Source organism: Danio aesculapii, chromosome 6 (genome assembly GCF_903798145.1).
Source record: "Danio aesculapii chromosome 6, fDanAes4.1, whole genome shotgun sequence".
Lineage (NCBI taxonomy): Eukaryota > Metazoa > Chordata > Actinopteri > Cypriniformes > Danionidae > Danio > Danio aesculapii.
Genome location: NC_079440.1, coordinates 27,706,387 through 27,729,626, shown reverse-complemented (window position 1 = coordinate 27,729,626; position 23,240 = coordinate 27,706,387). Strand labels below are relative to the sequence as shown.

Below are 23,240 nucleotides of genomic sequence, written 5' to 3'. Positions count from 1 at the left end.
GACTGTGCTGTGGATATACAAAAAAAACCCAAAAAACTCTTATTGTAATACAGAAAATAATCAGGGCTAAGTGACAGACAGACAAAGGATAAAACATTCTCTCAAAGAAGATATATGAAAAGAGTACTAACACACATGTGTTGTGGTGATACATTGTGTGTGGTGGTGATACACAAGGCTATCCGAATTGCTCAAAGACTTCACAACTTTGCTGCCTGTTCCAGCAAGCATTTTCATGGTAATTGAATTCACAGTGCTTTTTCCAAGGCGTATGAAACCATTACTTCAGCACTACCACCTACAGAAATCTGCATTTCCCAGATTTTCAGGACCTCTACCTTCAAGGATAAAGACATCAGCGTGTCCCTGATATCAGAACCACCTCCTCCAGAAATCTTCAGTTCTGCATGCTTAAGAATCTACATATCTTTTCTTCTCAAAAGGCCTATATCTGCTTGTTCCATGCATAAAAGCCTGCAGGAAGATCGAGTTTCTTCCAACCACTGCATCAAGATATCAAGGTCTGACTGCAAGAAGATATTCTAATTATTTAAATGTTTGTAACTGATATTCATTATTAACAAAAACTTCCTCAGTTGTTTGTTTTTATGGAATAAGGTTTACCATATCAGACTCTAGTTTTATTTTTAGAAAATTAAAAAAAGTTATTAATCACAATCCTTGGCACTTCATTTATTGTACATTTAGTAATATAAGTGACTCTTGTTTACTCACTCCTTAACAAACACACATTTATTACAATCATGTCTTCCATGTAATGATAATACAGTAAAAGGCTCTACAAGTCAGATGATCTCATTATCCTTCAGATTTGGTCAGATAATAAACAGCTTTATATTTGTATAATTCAGTTAACAATATTTGATTATGTATTATTTTGACAGTCGAGGCTGTCTGGTGCCCCATTTAAAAGGAGTTATTTATTTGTTATTTCTACATGAATTGACGCCTGTTATGGAAGCAGACGGACAAACAAGGTGAGTAAATATAAATTATGTTTATTCCAACAGTTAAGCAGAACAGGATAAATTATGAGAGGTGAATGGAGTTCGGTGGAACTGATGATCCTTAGTGGCAGGTGGGATGACAGACACCGAGGATGACCGAATGCACACACCAGAGGGCTTGCGGGGAAGACAGACTGACGATACACACAACGCTGACAGGACACCGGGAATACTGGACAGACTGGAAGGAAACAGAGATAGGGTAAGTAAATATGCTGAGATCAAAAGCTACCCAGGAGGTGCTCACTAAGAGTCCGCTTCGTAGGAATGAGACCGGACCATGAGTGAGGTGAGGTGTGTGCTTATATAGTGAGTCTGAGTGATTGGGTGCAGCTGTGCATGGTTAATACTCAGGTGAAGGTGCTCGTTGCGTGATGTTGGTGGAAGAGCCTGGCCAATCCGTGACATTACCCCCCTCCCCAGGGCCCGCTCCTGAGGGCCTAAACCTCCAACGTCGTGGTGGTCTACCTCATCCTCGAGGTGCTGGGAATTCAGGGTGATTGGAGTGGAACTCTTCAATAAGTGCGGGATCTAATATATCGGATCTGGGAACCCAGGACCTTTCTTCTGGACCATATCCCTCCCAGTCGACGAGGTATTCTAGCTGACCACCACGACGCCGGGACTGTAGGATGTCCTTGACTTGGTAGATGGCCCCTTCTTCTAACATCAGTGGGGGAGGAGGTTCCTCTTCATGGCCAGGCTCTGTGGAGGTAATCAGAGGATCGTGAAAGGGTTTGAGAAGGGACACGTGGAATGTGGGGTGGATTCTGTACTGTGGTGGTAACTGTAACTTAAACGTGACGGGGTTGACCTGTTCCAGGATGGTGAAGGGACCAACAAATCTGGGACTTTTTCGGGAGGGCAGTCGCAAGTGGATATCTCGGGTGGAGAGCCAGACCTTCTGCCCTGGAGTATAGATGGGACCTGGAATCCTCCTTTTATCTGATACCTCCTTTGCTCTGCGTACTGCCCTCTGGAGATGGTGATGAGCGTCGTCCCAGACCCTCTCGCTCTCCCGGAACCAGTAATCCACTGCGGGGACATCAGATGGTTCGCCATCCCAGGGAAAGAGTGGAGGTTGAAATCCTAGGATGCACTGGAATGGCGTAAGTCCGGTGGTAGGTTGCCGCAGGGAATTCTGGGCGTATTCCGCCCAGCCCAGAAACTGGCTCCAGAAGTTTTGATGACCGTGACAGAAGGTCCTGAGGAACCGCCCCACATTTTCCTCTCAGTCTGGCCGTTGGTCTGTGGGTGGTAGCCAGACGAGAGGCTTACGGTCACACCTAGGAGTCTGAAGAAGGCTTTCCATAGTCTGGAGATGAATTGGGGTCCTCGGTCCGAGACTATATCTTCTGGTACCCCAAAATTTCGAAAGACATGGTTGAACAGGTTTTTGGCGATTTCTAGGGCTGTGGGCAGACCCTTCAACGGAATTAAATGACAGAATTTTGAAAATCGATCTACAATGACTAAAATACAGGTATTACCTTCGGATGATGGAAGATCTGTCATGAAGTCAAATCCTAGGTGTGACCAGGGGCGGTTCGGGATGGGCAAGGGATGGAGTTTACCTGCAGGCAGATGGCGAGGACTCTTTGACTCTTTGACTCTTTGCGCATTCCCTACAGCCTTGGACGTATCTCCTCACATCCCTCGCCATGTTTGGCCACCAAAAGCGTTGGGAAAGCAGCGAGAGGGTGTTGTTGGCCCCGGGATGCCCTGTGCCCAAATATGTATGGCTGGAATGAATAAGATCTACCCGTTGGTTTTCAGGGATTAAGCGTCGATTGGGGGGACAGCCGGCGGAATCCTCGATTCTGGAGTGGCGACGACTGTAGGAGCGGACCAGGTGATGGGACAAACAGAGATTTGTTCGGGGAGAATCTTGGCTGGTGTTTCCATGATTTCCGGCTGATCATAAATTCTGGAAAGGGCGTCTGCTCGGACGTTCTTTGATCCTGGTCGGTAAGAGACCGAGAATTGGAATCTGGAGAAGAACAAGGACCACCGGGCCTGACGAGGACAGAGTCTTTTAGCTTCTTTGAGGTAACTGTAGATTTTTATGGTCAGTAATCACCTGGAATGGGTGTTTGGCTCCCTCCAGCCAGTGTCGCCATTCCTCTAGAGCGAGCTTGATCGCTAGTAGTTCTCGATTCCCGATGTCATAGTTCCTTTCCGCCGGGCTGAGCTTCCTGGAAAAATAGGCGCATGGATGGAGTAATGCTGGTATACCGTGGTATTGAGACAGAATGGCTCCCACTCCAGTGGTCGATGCATCCACTTCTACCACGAAAGGTAGGTCAGGATCAGGGTGAGTCAGGAGTGGAGCTTGAGTGAAGGATCGCTTAAGGTTATGGAAGGCTGCGGCGGCTTCGGGAGGCCAGGAGAGTTTCTTGGGTTGTTTTCGGAGTAGATTGGTCAGCGGAGCGGTGATGAGACTGTAGTTGTGGATGAAACGTCGATAGAAATTGGCAAATCCTAGAAATTGTTGGAGTTCTTTAATGGTTGTGGGTTCTGGCCAGGAGACAACGGAGGTGACCTTCCCCTCGTCTGTAGGACCTCCGCAACGTGGTGGCGATGTTCAGCCTCACTCCGGGAGTAAATCAGAATATCATCAATGTAGACTATGATGGAGAGGTGGAGGAACTCCCGGAGGACTTCATGGATGAAGTTTTGGAATACTGAGGGGGCGTTGACCAGACCATAGGGCATGACCAGGTATTCATAGTGCCCTGTAGGGGTCACAAACACCGTCTTCCATTCGTCCCCCTCGCGTATTCTTACCAGATTGTAAGCGCTGCGGAGGTCCAACTTAGTGAATATCTTTGCTGATCGGAGTTGTTCCAGGGCCGCAGGGACGAGAGGAAGGGGATACCTGAATTTGATTGTACCTTGATTCAGGACTCGATAGTCTATACAAGACCGCAACCCTCCATCCTTCTTGGCCACGAAGAAGAAGCTTAATGCAGCGGGTGACGTGGACTGGCGAATATACCCCTGACTCAGAGCCTCCTAAATGTACTCCTCCATGGCCTTAGTTTCCGGAAGGGACAACAGGTAGATCCTACCTTTGGGCATAGGAGCATCTGGAAGCAGGTCTATTGCGCAGTCCCATGGCCGATGTGGAGGTAGCTGGGAAGCTCTCTTGGGGCAAAATACGTCCTTGTATGCGGAGTAGATCTTCGGGATCTGGATGGATCGTTTCTCGACTGGGCTTTTGACAGACGTGACGTGGGGGGTAAGGAGTTTCTGAATTTTTAAAGGTAGATTGGGAAAACAGCTGGATCTGCATTCTTCACCCCATCTCCTTATTTCTCCTGTACCCCAAGAGAGGATGGGATCGTGCTTCACCAGCCACGGGCGCCTTAGGATGATGTCCATAGATGCCCCCTCCAGAACCAGAAATTGAATCTCCTCTTTGTGGAGCCATCCCACTTGGAGATTGATAGAGTCACACTTGCGATGGATACGTGCCTGGGGATGTATAGCGTTGGTTTTGGGTTGAATCTGGTAGACGTGCGTCGAGGCTTCGGTGTTAAGCTGGAGGTGGCGACAGAGGGCGTGCGAGATTAAATTTCCAGCTGACCCGGAGTCAATGAGGGCCGTGACTGAAATTGAGACAGAGGAGGTAGTTAACTGGACATTGGTGGTGAGAGGATGCATCTTTTCAATGGAGGAACTGAACACACTCACCAAGGAACGAGCTGGACGAATGGGACAGTCCAGCCTGACATGTCCTTCGGCACCACAGTACATACACAAACCCCGGGTCAGCCTCCTCTGTCGCTCAGTGATCGTGAGTCTACCAGATTCTACGATCATTGGTTCTGGTTCTAGAGGGACGGCTGGCTCTGGCGAACGGAGGAGTGCTTGGGATACCGGTGGAGGATCATGCTGGTAGACCCTCAGACAATCGGAACAGCGCAGAGAGTGTTGGATGAACTTCTCCAACCCCATTGTGTCGTCGAGGGCGGCCAGCTGTAACCGGAGGCTGGGCTCCAGTCCGAGCCGGTAGGTGGTGAGGAGAGATCGCTCATTCCATCCGCTAGCAGCAGCCAGAGTGCGGAATCGGAGAGCATAATCCTGAGTGGACATGGCTCTCTGTTTGAGATGGTATAACTGTTCTCCGGCTGCGACTTCAGCATCTGCGCGACCAAAAACCTCCTTGAAATACTTGGTGAATGACTAAATGGAATTTGTTACCGGCCCAGACTGTTGCCAGATGGTTTCAGCCCACCGAAGAGCCGGCCCAGAGAGAAGAGAGATGATGAAGGTGATTTTGGACCGATCTGTGGGATATAACTCGGGTTGCATAGTGAATATCAGAGAACATTGTAGGAGAAATCCATTGCACTCCTCCGCCCCGCCAGAGTAGGGCGCTGGTCGAGCCATGGGACTGGATGAGTGGGTGGACGGTGAAGAAGTGCTCGGTGCTGGTGGTGCTTCGGGAAGTGGAGCAGATGGTAGTAGCACTCTCTTCAATGAGTGCACCAACTCCTGAAGGGGATCGTGAGTGCTCATGCTGTTGATAGTATATGGTCCAGTCTTCTGTTATGGAAGCAGACGGACAAACAAGGTGAGTAAATATAAATGATGTTTATTCCAACAGTTGAGCAGAACAGGATAAATTATGAGAGGTGAATGGAGTTCGGTGGAACTGATGATCCTTAGTGGCAGGTGGGATGACAGACACCGAGGATGACCGAATGCACACACCAGAGGGGCTTGCGGGGAAGACAGACTGACGATACACACAACGCTGACAGGACACCGGGAATACTGGACAGACTGGAAGGAAACAGAGATAGAGTAAGTAAATATGCTGAGATCAAAAGGTAGTGATACCCAGGAGGTGTTCACTAAGAGTCCGCTTCGTAGGAACGAGACCGGACCATGAGTGAGGTGAGGTGTGTGCTTATATAGTGAGTCTGAGTGATTGGGTGCAGCTGTGCATGGTTAATACTCAGGTGAAGGTGCTTGTTGCGTGATGTTGGTGGAAGAGCCTGGCCAATCCGTAACAACGCCCTAGTGTGAGGCTAAAATATCAATATTAACATCAATACCTAAATATTAGATACAGAGACACTGGAGCATTTTAAATTCGTGATTCATCAGCAGATCTCTCGTATGTCAACTTGTAGACAAACCAGCTGATCGCCGTGACTTTTAAATGCTGTTTACACTCAGTCAGCAGCGGTGAGCTCGGTGAACTGATGACCTTCATGGCCACTTACTGTAATTTTTGTTGAGGATGTGTACACAATGGCAAATCAGCGGTGTTTAAGAACATGCTCAGCAGCGCTCAAATGTTCACAGGAAATGGATGATTTTAAAATTTTAGTATCGATTGGTATGGAATTCCAGTATCGTGACAACCCTAATATATATTATACATATATAGGTGTGATGTTACACTGGAGTGAAGGTTCTGTACGTACGATTTTGGGGTCACGGTTCGGTATGGGTATGATACGATAGTACTTCCTTTTTCTGTTTATTTTGAACAGTCAATTTGTCACAATCAGCTACATAGTTGAAGAGCATCTTGTGATGCAAAGTACAAAATAAATACAATAATGAAAAATAAAACTTTATAATTAGGAAGCTATGTACTAAAATTTCAAAGATTAAGCTCAGCCCTCTCCTAAAACAACAGAAAAAACAAAAAATGTGTATTAAATTTAAAATTCGGTAAGCATCAAAATTGAAATATCTCTTTTAATTAAAAAATGCTAGCACTGTGTCCATCCAAGAGGTGTATCCAAACAGCAAGAACAGCGGTCTGTTCAAAATTATTCATGTAGAGAATATGCTCTCATTTACCCACAGACTGAATTATGTGCTCAAAAGAAAGACAATATCTTATATTTTCATTGTTTGACAGACATGGCTGACCATTGAGGCGGTCGCACACCGGATGCGCCACTCAGCTACGTGATGTGAGGCGACACGCAATGCCATGCATTTTAGAATTTTAAACATATATTTCTATCAGGGTATGCATACAGGTGCCGCAGGTCGGCAGCTGTCCGCGGTGCCCACCTACGACTCAGGACACTTTATATTTCTTCAGGGAGCACGCATCAGATGTGCCCCTTGGCGACACGCCACATAGCGCTATGCATTTTAAAATTGTAAAGCTAGATTTCTATCAGGGTACATATAATATATATATATATATATATATATATATATATATATATATATATATATATATATATATATATATATATATATATATAATTGCATTTTTCATAGGCTATATGTTTGTTTTTAAAATAACCAAAATATTATTTAACATTTTTATTTTATTATTATTTTTTAAATAACCAAAGTGAACATTGTTTCAGGTTTTTTTGGCAACTATAAAAAGCTTTCCAGATTTTTACAGGGTAGTTATTTTTAAAATAATAACAATCAGGTCCCGCTGGGTCGACATACTATTTTGGGCTGGGTTGATCATTGTCTTATGATCTGATTGGCCCATAAATCGCTCAGCAGCCTCTCATTTTTTTCTGACTAATTAATTGACGATGCTGTGATCTGTGACGGCCCATGTGACATAATCTGCAGCCCATTGGTTAATTTCTGTATTGATACTGGGCTGACCCAATCACAAACTCCTATTATGGGCTCTGTGTGAGTGTGGTGTATCGGTGTGTATTTATCAAAATAGTCGGGAGTCAGAGAGATGGAGAAGAAATAGAAGGGAGGCACAGAGAAATTGCGGGAAGTTGGCGTTTCTAAAAAAAATCTCAGTCGATGCGACACCGCTAAAAATGCACATCACGTGACCAGCCAGCCAGAAAAACCCCACAAAAACCCCACAGCCAGGCACAAAACCCCAGGTGAGAGCAGCGCACATCAAATCACATTAAATCAAAGATGATTTAATCTCATTATAGTTGTTAAACGTGATATTTAATTCATCATGTCTATATCTAACGACTCTATTACCTACTTGTTCTCAGGTAACTAATTTTGGCTGAGTGCATAGATAAGTTAATATATTAATTTATGAAACCACGTACACTGATTCTGCATATTTGACTGATTGCTTAAATTTATTGTACGTTATACTTATAATGGCCATTATTGATTATTAACACTTATATTCAGCTAAAGAGACACGATATATTTTATATTTTTGCAATGAAAGTAAAAAGAGGCAGTTATGTGGGCGGGGTGGGTGGGGGGTGTTTACCAGTACTGGGTTGAGGCTGGAAGGGCATCCGCTGCATAGAACATATACTGGAATAGTTGGCGGTTCATTCCGCTGTGGTGACGCTTGTAGCAAAATTAGCTCAATTTTTGAATATTAATGATTCATAAAAGTTATTATTAATTATGAATATTCGGACTGAACTTATAGTTAATTAAGGTTAATAAATATAATAATGACTTCACCCACTCGTCTGAGCAGACTCTGTAATTATTTACTTATTTAGAAAGAGAATTATAGCTACTTCTTGTGAAGTAGATGAATAGTTTAAAAATAGTTAAGCCGTTAGTAAGGATCTTTTACCGTTAAAGTGATAATTTCTGTGAGGCAAAACAAAGACAATCCAATGTAGTTATAAAATTATTTATTGTCTAGTCTAACATTTAAGGAACAGACATTTAACACAAAAAAATAACAACAAAGACATACAAAAAGAAAGCGAAGAACATAAAGAATTCAGATAAAAGAATCCAAATCTAATCAGTCCCACACAACTATTAAGAAAAACCAAGTATGTAAACACCTTAAAAGGGCACAACGTAAACACATGACTAAATACCTGTATTTCTTAGTCTTTCGCTCCCTTCCTGTGATCTTTCTCTGATGTTTGGAACATGAAGTTTTTTAAGAACTCTTTTGTCGTTTGTTTGGAGCGCAGCGCAGATTGGTGGATATGCAGGACGCGATCTTTAACTGAGTTTAATTTGCCGGAAAATAAGGACTTTAATGGCTTGTTTTCACTGACTGGTACGGTACGGTTTGGTTTGGTACGGGTCACCTTTATCAGGCTTGCGTTTCCACTAACATGGGTACCCTTTTGGTGGGCGTGGTGTATGACAGAAAGTTTCAGTCGACGTCATTCTCGCTGGAGGAAATGTCTACAATAAAGCTGTACAGGTCATTCACATATCATTTGAGAAGCACTTCTCAGAAAACAGATGCTTTACACACATAAATACTTGTCTAGAAATGTTTATTACTAACTTTTCAATTAACATGAGTTGATTATAACTGCAGATCAATGATACAGACTACTGTAACGTCTGTAATTATATTAAATAAATAAATAAATGAACATATATAAACAAATACAGCCCCTTACAGTCTCCGATATGTTACCAACTACAGAAGAACTACACACAGCAGACATTTCCTCAGTATTTAGGTTCAAAACAATACAAATTATAGCCTACAGTCAGTGAAACCCTCTCATGTGTGTCTGTAATCCTCAGCAGCACATGTAGCCTCTGTTAGAGAGTAATTTCGTCATTCTGAGTTCACATTAGTCCAAAATGTGAAGATAGTTATACATGGCAATTTTTTCATGTTTGCTAAAATAATGTGCTCCTTTTTTTCTGGCTTCTCATTTGTTTTTTTGCGCTTCACTCTCGCGTTTGTCAGTGTCCGACAGGATCGGGGTTCAAAAGCATGTCAATAATCAAGCGCAGGTTATTATCATCAGCTCAAGAAGTTTGTTATTTCAGATATAATGTTAGACGCGCGGAGCGCTAGCAAGAAAGCGAAACCGCTCCCGCCTCAGACTGGCTTCTAAAAAACTACGGGGCACAGGGTAAATCTGCTTTTCTTCTTGGCTTTGTGGCTGTTTATCAAGACGACGACAAGGTTTGTTTGAGCCCGGGTTGAGCATGGCTCGTTATTATATGTATAAATCATTCCACTGTAATGTCTCGGCTCGTCGGCTGTGTATTTCAAACATGGCGGGTTTTTTGTTTTCATTCTGGCTTGTTGCGTAAGCGAATGACACCTCTCTGTGAACCAATAGAGTTTAGCTGCGCGTGTGGCTCCACCTTTTGGTACCCTTTCTCGTGTTTGGTACCCTTTCGAAAGGGTGCCGAAAAAGTGGTACGGTACGGTTCGGTACGCTTTTTGACAGTGGAAACGGCTATAAAAGCGTACCAAACCAAACCGAACCGTACCGTACCACTCAGTGGAAACGGGCCTTAACTCAGAGCATTAAAGAATGTATGCCATATAAGTTATTATCATTCACTCTGCATCATATGTTGTAAAATAGAAGGAGAAGCATAACGATACCAAGCATGACACTCTAACCTCTTTGTTAACAAGATGTCACTCACAACGATTTTGGGCTCCAGATATCCTCGCACCTATGGCCATGATAAATGTCAGAGCAGTAAGAAAAATGGTATTGGAGGGTAATCATGCTTTTTAGCTACAGCCTGTATGCTACAACCTCTAATAAATAAAGGGTCTAAGCCAAACGAAAATGAATGAATGAATAAATGAATGGTGTATTTTTTATGACCTAACAAAAATCTTTATGGACAATATACATAAATTAAATTGAGATTAATGACTGTATTAACTTATTTGTTAATTTAGAAATATACATTTATATTCATTTAATTTTTAATATATTTTTTTATTTTTATTTTTTATTTATAAAATAGGAGCTGGTAAACATATTCAAGGGCATGTACAGATGGGTAGTATTTTGGTTGTATGCAGTGGGTTGCTCTAGCCCAAACGCCAGTGCTGATTTTTTTTTTTTTTTATCCCAGTCCAGCCCTGATAACAATATACAAATATTCAGAATGTTCCCTCATGGTTATTTTTGGTTATTTAATTTACATAACTAACTTGCTAGTACCTGTAAAATCTTAATGATTTTAGTTCTGAGCTGCATCACAGAAGTCACTTACATAGATTCACCCAAAACTTAACATTTCTGTGTACAACAACTAAAACCGATTTGAAACAAGGGAGTAAACAGTGAGTGCATTTTCTTTATAAAATAGTTAGTGCAGACATTTCCTTTTACAAGCTGACTGACAATTGTTTACCGATCCTGCAGAATAATAGCAAAAACTAGAAAGAAATAATTAACTTTACCTTTTATTAACTGTATTCAATCTTTCATTACCTTGATGTGTCCACACGCTCCAGCATGCACTTTTCATAGAGACAGGCATAATCGCATAATTTAAACGCTTAAATCGTACTGTTATTTATTGACAGTCTGACTTACTAACTAACGTATATTGATCTTAATACTGACTAATTGCATAAATATATTACAGTGATTTTAAATATAACACATATGATTACAAAATTTGAAACTTAGCTCAGGCTCTGAATCTTTGTGTCAGTGCCATGTCTGAGTGAGTGATGAGTGTTTGTGTGCTTCAGTGCCACGCACTGAAACACTGTTATTTGAGAGTTAATTTTTCATACTGTGGCTTTTCATTATTAGTCCCCCTGAATTATTAGCCCCCTGTTTATTTTTTTCCCTAATTTCTGTTTAACGGAGAGAAGATTTTTTTCAACACATTTCTGAACATAATAGTTTTAATAACTCATTTCTAATACCTGATTTATTTTATCTTTGCCATGATGGCAGTAAAATATTTTACTAGATATTTTTCAAGACACTTCTATACAGCTTAAAGAAACAATTTTTATATGAGACACAGATTTTTCTGAAGCCCCTTTCTGTCTGATCTTTACCCTGAGCCAATGTAAGCCATGCTCACCCTGAAAGCAGTGCCTTCCTCAATGATGGTAGGAAGCTGGGAGAGGCAAATGTCCACCGCCAGGTCCCATGCTTGCCTACAGACATAGGGGGAAAAAAAACCCATCAAAAACACATTACAGCAGTCAGTCCCACAGACTAGTGGGAGAGATTATAGGTGATAATCACAGGACAATTTGTCACATTTCAAGTTTAAGTTGAAATATTTAAGACAGATGCAATGAAATTCAGAATAAGCCTAATGGAAACTATCATATTTCAGTCCCACCCCTGCAACCCCATTAACAAATAGTTTTGCATTGAGAAGTTAAAACAATTGTTAAAATTAAATCCATGAATGAGTGAAGTGGTTTACACAAGTCTTTCTATTATCATACTGAAAGATCTGAAAAAGAGTTTGGGAAGAGCTATTACAACCTAACAGACACTTCCTCCTCACAATTTCCGTTTGTTGTCAAAACAGACAGTTGGAGAAGCGTGGTTAGGTTTATTAGTCATGCTCAATACCTCAAAATCACAGAATATGAAAATATAACTTAAAAAAAAACAGGAAGTGATTTTAACAGAGCAAATTTTAATTTTAAGAGCAAACTTTTTTTATTATTATTAATAATGACATGCACAGATGAATCCACAAAACTGGCAATCATTCTCCATATGAGACTCATTTTTAAGCTGCCATCACCAAAAAAGACTTTTATATAAAGTGTTAAATACATTTCAGTAGTTCAGTACATTCTCCTTTTGTCATTCCATTATTATTACACACAACAATTTTTTTTTTCAGATTTTGACTTAGACTTGACTAAGTATAGGCAGTTTTGTTGATGACAGCTTAAAGACGACTTATATATCAAGAATGTCACATGCATTGCTCTGGTGTGATTTTTTCACAGACTTCAGTGTGAAAGAGTTAGTGTGTGAAAATCTTGATGGTTCTGTGGGTTTTGTTTATTCAAATTGATCTTTATTTTGTATTTTTTATTGGATTCAAGTCAGGTGATTGGCCAGGCCATTCTAGAGCTTGATTTTCTTTTTCTGAAACCATTTGAGAGTTTCCTTGGCAATCTTTTAGATCAACGTCTTGTTGAAATGCCCACTCTTTTATCTGCCTGCCTGAAAATTCTTAATAAAACTGCATGTGGATCCTCAACTACGTTGCCAGTATTGTGTGTTAGACTGGCAATGAAGATGTTGAACTGAAGCAACTAATATTAATTTATAATGAGAAAGGGCAGAAGGTTGCTGAATAACTTCTGAGAGATTTCAGCTGCTGTCTGGGCTTTCACTTACTTTCTACTCCTCCCTTTCTTCAATACTTTTTCATTCATTGTCATTTCATGTCATTACACATAACTTAACTTGTAAACTAATTAGATTTGTTTTCTTTTCATATATGCATTTCTTTGGTTGTAATATATATATATTGAGTAAACCCCATTTTGAAAATTCATATTTTTATCCATTTATCAGTGAATATAGGCAATGTATTTTGGTGCAGTTAAACAAAGTAGATTTATTAACCAGATATGTTTATTAAAATAATATTTTAGTCACCAAACTTTAGAAATTTTAAAGATAATACAATACAATTTATTTAGAAATTGAAAGATAATACAATTAAATTCATGCAAATTATTGCACAAAAAATTACAACCTACAACATTTCAACATTTTTCCCTTTTTTTTTGCTTCTCTTGAAATTTCCTATTGTTTTATGTGTATTTAATATTTTTCTACAACATATACATTTTGGTGTCCTCATTTTTTTGGTCCATTATCTCAAGTTATCATGTTAGATAAGCTCCAGATTTGGCTTCAGTACTGACTAATCTAACATATACGCCCAAATCTAATATTGTATAGCGTTCAAATAAAAATATAAATTTAAAAGATAGATCTGTGAGGGGTGTACTTATATATACTGAGGACTGTATACATATACTTATGTTCAATAAGATGTACTTGTGTTTACTAACTGTTTATTCAGTTAAACATGACTTTTGAACTGTAGGCCTACATAAACTCGAAATAGTAATTTTTGATTCCCTTAATCGGACTAAAGTCATAACTGAACTAAACAGAAATGGAATTAAGACGTGGAGCATGCATATATTAGTGACATTATTGAAGTAAACACTGCAATCAAACTATTACTATCATGTAGGTCTTTTCGCCATATTTTCTGACAAGATCCACACACGTGGCTGTCAGTAAAGGACTGCACAAACACATGCACGCACGCATGCACGCACACACACACACACACACACACACACACACACACACACACACACACACACACACACACACACACACACACGCACACACACACGCACACACACGCACACACACGCACACACACACGCACACACACACGCACACACACACACACACACACACACACACATTTGCATCTAATACCCTAGTTTGTCAAAGGGGGCATGAATGAAATGTTCATGAGTTAAAGTGAAACTGCCAAACTGCAGTTAAAGTCACCCAAAATTACAGGAAACTCTTACATGAAAGCACTTCACGTAAACACCTTAATTATATTACTGGCTTTTAAGGGAAATAACTAGATTACAGATGTCCATGTAAGCGTAGTCAATGGTGTCTTTAAAGTAAGTGAAAGATCCAGAAGGGCATCCTGCTGATTTGATTCAGAAGGGCACTTTTTTGTCAGACGGCTCACTGGTTTGACTTTAATTCACCGTCATTCAATTTAAAAAGCACCCGCTCCATTTTATTTGTATATGTTTTACTCGAACGCATAAACTCTACAGGTGCCTGATAGTTAGATGTTGACCTAACATTAATCAGATTCACTTTAGTGAACTGCATCTGTGTTAGCACGTCACATTTCATGTGGTAATTTCACAGTAGGAATTCACACAGGTTCGAAGACTCATTCTCACTGCAGTGCAATTCAGCCAGGTATACCTCCACGCTAAAACACAAAGGTGAAAGTCATCATAGCTTGCCTAGAATAGTTTTATTTCGGCTAGAATAAAAGCAGTTTTTAATTTTTTTAAAAACATTTTAAGGTCAAAATTATTAGCACCTTTAAGCTATATTTTTCTTTGATAGTTTACAGAACAAAACCGTTGTTATACAATAACTTGCCTAATTACCCTATCCTACCTAGTTAACCTAATTAACCTAGTTAGGCCTTTAAATGTCACTTTAAGCTGTATAAAAGTGTCTTTAAAAATATCTAGTAAGTTATTATTTACTGTCATCATGGCAAAGATAAAATATGTCAGTTATTAGAAAAATTTCTCCAGTTTAGTTCGGATTGATAGGGGCAGAGTGTGAACAGCTTTTTTTCAAACCAATCCACAGAGTTTTGATGATTTTCAAGTTTGGGGACTGGGATGGCCACTCTAGAACATTGTATCGTGTCTGAGTATGAATTCCTTGGTGGATCTGGAACTGTTCTTTGGGTCATTGTCCTGCTGAAACATCCAACTCTGGTGTACTATAACTTCAGCCTCTTGACTAATTCCTGAACATTGTTCGAAGAATCTGCTGATACTGGGTGGAAATCCATGCCACTGTCCATGCCAAATCTGACAAAGTTTCTAGTACCTGTGTTTGCTACACACCCTCACAGCATGATGGACTCTCCACCATATTTTACAGTAGGAAGCAGGCTCTTTACCTGGAATGCTCTGTTGTTTTTCCACTTTTATTGTGACTAAATAACTCGAGTTTTCTTAGTTTCATTTTTCTACAGTATGTCTTTCCAAAATGATTCAGGCTTGTCCAGATGAGCCTTTGCATACCTCAAACGACTGCTTGTTGGCAAAATGCACTAAATGCTATTTCTGCATCACTCTTCCATTGAGCTATTCTTTGTGAAGAGTGCGCTGAATTGTGGAACGATGTACAATGATATTATTAGCAGCAAGATGTTCCTGGAGCTCTTTGAAGGTGGCCTGTGACCATTCTAACCATTTTCGCCTTTGCTTGCAAATATTTTTCTTGGCCTACCTCATCTTTCCCTCACCAGAAAGTTTGTGACCTTTCATTTTCTTACTGTATTACTGACTGTGAAGATAGAGACTTAAAACCTTTTTAACAGCTTTTTGTATCCTTCTCCTAATTCATGTTCATGAATTATCCTGGTTTTTAGGTCATTAGAAAAGTGTTTAGAGGTTCCCATGTTGCTACATTCTGGTTCACAATAAGGATAAGCACAACTAGAAATCAGCTTTCCTAAATATCCTTTTTCATGATTAAGGTTCGCTGAGTCACTCAAATCAATTTGGTGTTGTTATTAATCAGCATTACGTGACTACAGGTCAAAGTCCACACTAAAAAGAGAGCCTACTTATCAGTTTCAATTTAATTTCACACATCACAATGTTGCTACACTATGAATTTCTGTCTGAAAAACATGACATTATCTAATTTTCTCTAGAAACCAAATGGCATATCGCTGCGATCTTCACTTATAAAAAAACAGCACATTAATATTCAGCCACAGTAAAGTGCCCAAACTTTTGCATAAAACTCTACAAGCTGCCCTGGAAAACATTATTAATTTTATTAATGCCAATATTTATTGACTGCATATTCCACCAATAAGAGCACAATGTGTAGGTTTAATTAGAAGAGTGATAGCACAGTTTTGCTTAAACAATTGCAATGCACATAAAACTATTGGCCCACTATTGGCGTGGTACGATATGGTACATATGGTTCGGTGCACTTTTATGTCAGTTTCCACTGTCAAAAGGTACCAAAAAGCGAACCGGTTTCCAAAGGGTACCTAGCACAACAAAAGAATACTAAAAGGCAGAGCTAGATGCATAGTTGAACACTAATGGTTTACAGAAAACGTCACTAGCGTGTGCAACAAGCGAGGAGAATGAAAACAAAGGAAACTGCATTTTTAAATACACAGACAAGACATTACACATTTTACATATTACAATGAGCCTTGGTTGACCCAAGCTCAAACAAATTTTGTCGTTGTCTTGATGAACAGAACAAAGAAAAGAAGAAGAGCAGACTCTTTTGTGTGTCCTGTTGTTGTTTATCAGGCCGTCTAAAAGCATGAGTGGTTTCACTTTTTCTAGAGAGCTTTATTTTGCTCACCACACATCTATATTTGAAATACCAAACTTGAGCTGTTGATAATAACGTGCGTAATTATTGGAGTGCTTCTGACATCCTTTCACAGAATGGTTTCACCATTGGTACCATTTGGCAATGGTGGCAAAAGCCTGATAAAGGTGACCCGTACCGTATTGTACCGAACTGGACTGTACTACTCAGTGGAAATAAGGGTGACATATCAGTGTTCAAAACAGGACAAATTGTTGGTGCGCATCTCACTGGTACAACTATGACCAAGACAGCAAGTCTTTGTGATGTATTAAGAGCCATGGAATTCAAGGTAATATCAGAAGAAGGATGAACCACATCCAACAGGAGTAACTGTGGTTGTAAGCGGAAGCTGTCTGAAAGGAATGCCCGGGTGCCAACCCAGGTAATATCCAAAAGATTAAAACCACAGCAGCCCAACTCACTGCAAAATTAAATGTGTGCCTCAACTCTCCTGTTACCAACAAAATTCTTCATTGGGAGCTCAACAGGGTCAACATGGACAGGTTGCTATAGTCAAACTTTTGGTCACTTGTCCCAATGCCAAACTTTGGTTTTAATGGTGCAAGCAGCAACAACATTGGGCTGTGTACAATGTGAAACATGTTGTTCTCTGATGACCTTCACTGTCTTTTGCACATCCAGGAACGTTAAGGTATGGAGAAGCCCCAAATAAGTGTTCCAATGAGACCATTGCATGCCCAGAGTGAAGCATAGGGGTGGATCAGAGATGGTTAGGGCTCCAATATCATGGCATTCCCTAGGCCCAAAACTTGTGAAGTTTCTCATCACTGCCAAGGACTATGAAACCATTCTGGAGGACCCAAAGGTGGTGCCATGTATCAGGATGACAATGCATGAGTACACAAAAAAGACTGAGTGATTTGATGAACCTGAAAGTGAAGTTCTCATGTGGCTTGCACCAGCTCTCAATATTATTTTGCTTATTATTTGCCAATAATGTTTTCCTCCACCAGCACCATGTGGTAACCTGGCTGCTATTCTGCAAGAAGAATGGCTCAAAATCCCTCTGGCTACAATGCAGGACTTGTATCTTTCATTTCTAAAATTAATTGATGCTGTATAGGACACAAAATGAGGCTCTACACCATACTAATGAATTATTGTGGTCTAAAACCCGGCTTTTTAGTTTCATTGTCCCACCCCTGTATGCATACCTGTCCTTCTCATGTTAGCTTGCCATTTATGCTTACTGTCTTTTCTCTATTTCTATCCATTTTTATAAAGAACATCTTTGTAAACCCCGGAACACATCATGCTGATGTCAAAGAACTAACAGACTAACACACCAAAGAAATGAACTGAGCAGCACATAAAAACACCAAACAAATGACTGCTTACTGAAAAAAAGTTTGGCTAAAGCTTGCCTTTACACACTTACCTGGAAGCTTCTAGTAAAACAAGTAAGAGCTTGGTTAGCTGATTCTGGTGTTTCTAAATGGGGTTGGGGCTGAACTCTGTTGGACAGTGGTCCTCCAGGACCAAGTTTGGGCACCCCTGCTCTAAAGGACTGTTAGGCTTCATTAATCAGGTCAACCAGAGCAGAAGCAATTCCCAATAAGACATAGTAATCTGAATGGTATCTACAGTCTTGTTAGTCTGTTTGGTTCTCCTTATCCTGAAGTCTACATAGCCATCAATCCAACAACTATCCTGAGCAAATGGCTTTCATGGCCATCGATGAGTAAAGAGCATAAGACTGATTCCTGCAAAGTCCCTAGTAACAGACGGCTTTCTGCACTGATCCTGTTGGTTAGTCTGAACACCCACACGGTGACCCAAGTACACCTGCACCTACTCCAATGGACATTCATTGTTCTTAATCCTCCAACCTCTAGACTGCAGTTCTGCACAAGCTGTCTGACCAGAAGAGAACTGCTAGCACTCAGGAGAGCCTGTTTTTTTCCCAACATTTTTGATTCACTTCCATCAATTGGTGAAGTTTTGGTTCCTTGGCAGTGTTGCCTCTGGCTTGCCTGGCTGGGACCGGAGAAGCTGCGCATTGGTGGAGTTGCTCTTCAGTATTGCGGCTTTCAGCAGTGACATTGCATTGAACTGAATTAAACTGAACTTCAACTGTGAAACAGAAACATTTTTTTATACACTAGAACATCATCTATGTTAAGCTTTGACACAATCTATATAGTAAAAAAACACTATACAAATAGAGATGCATTTAATTTAAATGATAGCGGCAACAAAAGTAGCTTTGATTATTGGCAACAGGATGTGTGTACAGTGATGTTACATCGTTTAAGGTGTTCTTTTTTACCCTTTTTACAAGATGTTAGAAGACTTTCTCGAGAATATTGTATGTACAGTTTCAGCTCAAAATACCCATCAGATTATTTAATATACAATGCTGAAACTGCTCATTTTGGCATCTGAAAAAAAGTGTAGCTGTTTTTTGTAGCTTGTGCCTTTAAATGCAAATGTGATGGTTCTGCTAGCCCACCGTACCCACGTGCTTGTCTGCTTTTACTGTGTCACATGAGATACACCACACAAGTGACAGAAAAAGACACGGATGAAGCTGATTCATGCACTATTTAAAAAAACAACTAAGTTTTAAACTTGTAAAACTTATTCTTGAAATGCAGCTGATCACAAAGAGTTGGAACAGAACTTTAATCATAGTTTCTTTGCAAATCCTTTTTGTGGATGTATACATGTTACTATGGAGACATGTTAATACGTGCCTGTCAATTAATTCGGGAATGAAATAATGGGAAAAACCACACTCCTATGTAACTTTGTGTTGACAACAGAAATTTACAGTGATATTATATTTAGAGCTTCTCAATATGATTTCTGATTGGGTGCCTAATCAATCTGACTGACTGATTGATTTTTTTGGTATGAGTAGTGTTAAAGAGCCCCAATTATACGTGAAATAGGGTCATTTTTTGGTTGTAAGGGTCTCCAACAACAGGGTCTAATATGCATGCAAGGTCAAAAAACACTTTTATGGTCTTATTATATGCATTTATTTTTACCGAATTATCCCAGCGACTCCCATATGATTTGTTCAGCAATTGATTTGTTCCCAAACCCCTCCTTAGCAAGAAGCTAATCTGCGATGATTAGGTTGATTACAGCGATTGGGCGACACTGACAGCCTTCAGCGCGAGACAGTGTGAAATGCCCAGCAGCTTATCAACAATATAAAAGTAGTCAGTGCATACACGCTTTATAGTGAAAGGCATGGATTTTGGCTGCCAGTGGGTGAATGTAAATAAGTAGAACTGGGGAGAGATCGATACTAGCCCCTCACATTCTACCTGCTCTTTTTTGATTTGATTTGATTAACATTTATCTGATTAACGCTTATTGAATGTCCAGCTCACCTCAGCTGTCAGGACTGCCCTGCTTACATCTTCACCTAAGTTCAGTCTTTACTCAGCTTTCCAGTAAATTACTCATTTTTTTTAACACATTTGGTGGCTTCTACATAAAGTTCTTGTCTTTTTTTCTCCCTCAGCTCCTCCTTTATGTTTAGATGTTTAATTATGTTCACTATCGTTGCACAACCTCTCCTCAATTTGCGTATTCCCACTGCTCTTAAACTTGACTCTGATTGGTCAATGCTCAGCCAATCGTCATATGTGCTGATCGTAAGCTTAGAAAAGTCAGTCTCACAGTTTGCATCAGCTACATGCGACCAATTAGAAAGACACATAAGCGGGATATAACTGCAAGTTACCATGAGAAATAATTTTGAAACAAAATGCACACAGGCCCACTAAGATCATGGCCTTCGGGAATCTCCCGGTAGTCCTGATGGACAGTACATGCCTGTTTACACTGTATATTAAACAGTCTCTAAAAGAATATTACTTTAGTAACAATAAAGTCAATACCTAGTCCATTTAAAATGATGCATATGCCATCATTTGTCAGTGTATTATAATCATTCATTAATTAATTTTCTTTTCAGCTTAGTCCCTATATTAATCTAGGGTCACCACAGCAGAATGAACCGCCAACTTATCCAGCATATGTTTTACGCAGCAGATGTCCTTCCAGCTGCAAAATATCACTGGGAAACTCCCATACACACTTATTCACACACTCATACAGTACGGTCAATTTTAGCATACCTGATTCACCAGTACCACATGTCTTTGGACTTGTGGGGGAAACCGGAGTTCCTGGAGGAAACCCACACGAACACAGGCAGAACATTCAAACTCCACACAGAAACACCAACTGACCCAGCCGAGGCTCGAACCAGTGACCTTCTATCTGTGAGGTGAATTTGCTACCCACTGCGCCACCACATCACCCCAGTGTATTATAACATTTTCTAAAAAAATATTCCGAAGAGTAACAATAGTCAAAAAGAGCAACAGTGTCAGCACTAGAAACACCTGAATTATGAAGACAAGGAGCATTTAGCAACAAAGTCACTGTGAGTGTGAAAACTACATTATAATTATGAAACTCTTAATTTAGATATCCTTAAGGGCTGCTGAAAGACACAGACTGGACAACTAGTAACTTCCCACTACTAAATTAAGAAAGAAAATGGTAAATCGCAAAGTGTTCTAGGTCTTCCTTCACACTTCAGTCTTGGCCCCTGCAAAACAATGGGTCACTTATGACAATTCTACTGATTGGCCATTGTATTCAAGACAAGTCTGTGACTGGCAATTTTTTTTTTACAATTATTTAAACTTTTTTCAAAAGTTTACATGAGTTGCTTTTTAAATGTTTCTTTCATGATCCCGTTTTACATGTTATAGCACATAGCTTGAGTAACATCATCGCATCACCATACTATCCACGTTCCCTATAGAGTTTCAATTTTGGGCATGAAAATTTAGCAAAATTGTAAAATTTTCGACTTTAACTGCCAACGCAACCAGCAGAGCTGTCTTCAAAGATAGAAATCTAAAGGATACCAAGTCGAGTGGTTCAAACAGATCTCTGTGTAGGCTCGTAAGCACTATAGTGAGATACAAAGAGGGCATGAGAGGGGGGCGGGGTGGATTTAATCGCCTAGCACCTCTGAGGAACCAGATGATGAGGTTATGCTTTTACACGGTGCCACCATCAATCACGTCATGATGAGCAGAAATGCCAGCAACATAAACATTCAGTGTGGAGGGCGACACCCTCCGCTCCATCTTACCTGGAAGGAAAGAAAGCACCATGCTGATCTGGCAAGTCTGCGGGTCTTCTTGGAGAGAAGTGCACCATTCAGTGAATAGACTCCACTTCAGGACGTAGACATGAGGAGCAGATGGAAAGCGAGCTGAGCATGCAGTTGGAGCGGATACCCCCCCATGCGGTTGATATATGCACCATGTTGTGCATCCTGACCAGTACTTGTTTCCCCTCTAGCACTGGTAAAAAAACGGAGCACAGCGAGATACTGCCAACAGCTGCAGGCAATTGACATGCCAATTGTGCTGCCAAGCTCAACGTTCAAAACAGCAGAAACTGGCGGTGGCGTCGAAGAATGGAGACATGAAAGTACATGTCCTTCAGGTCTATTTCTGCAAACCAATCCTGAGGATGGACGCACCGGAGGACGTGCCTCTAATTGAGCAATTTGAATAGTAGTTTGTAAAGAGACCGGTTCAAAACGCACAGGTCTAGGATTGGCCATAGCCCACCGCTCATTTTGGGCACAATGAAGTACGGTCTGTATAGCCCGCTCCTCATCTCAGCATTGACGCACTATTCACTCTCACCTTCCTCCCCCCAGGGTCCTGAGAGGGGGCTGGGAGTGTGCAAGAAAGGAGAACACACTCAGCGCCACAGGCGAGGTGCATCAATCCTGAAAGAGCAAGTTTGCTCTTCTACAGATGGCCCGTCTCAGGGATGATTAATGGCCTGTTTACTCGCTTTAACAGCACCCTGGGGCAGGCGTTCTGGATGCCTGCGGGGTGTTTGACACTGCCGCTTAGCCGGAGGAGCAGGCAGGGGTGGCGGAGCAGGTCTTGAAGCTGCCGGGGTGAATGGTTGATGACTTCACCCATCGCACTCGACTGCTCTTGACTGCAGTGAATTCCTGAGTGAATTCACTGACGTTGTCGCTGAACAGGCCAGCCTGGTATCCGTACATTAAGAACGCAAACTTTGTCAATGTCACACATATCAGTCAGGTCTAGATAGAGGTGGCGTTCCTGTACCACTAGTGTGGCCATCGTCCTTCCCATGACACGCGAAGCAGACTTGGTGGTACGCAGAGTATAGTCAGTTGCGGTGCGGAGCTCATGCATCAGGCCTGTGTCGGAAACACCCCCGTGCAGCTGGGCCTGTGCTTGGTAGAGCTGATATGTGATTGCAGAGTGAGCCGTGACCGGGAGAAAACCACCTGTCGAACACC

At 41.0% G+C, this 23,240-nt stretch overlaps 1 protein-coding gene across 3 annotated transcripts in view; it reads right to left on the bottom strand.

Moving 5' to 3' along the window:
• The window catches only part of rptor (regulatory associated protein of MTOR, complex 1), a 228,242-nt gene that overhangs the window by 88,815 nt on the left and 116,187 nt on the right, over positions 1–23,240 (bottom strand). For all 3 annotated transcript variants that reach the window (XM_056459872.1, XM_056459873.1, XM_056459874.1), the window contains exons 11-12: positions 11,769–11,844; positions 1–7 (exon numbers count right to left, since the gene is read on the bottom strand). The exon at positions 1–7 is cut by the window's left edge and continues 95 nt beyond it. In XM_056459872.1, the coding sequence (XP_056315847.1) occupies positions 1–7; positions 11,769–11,844 (83 nt within the window). The remainder of the gene's footprint in view (positions 8–11,768; positions 11,845–23,240) is intronic.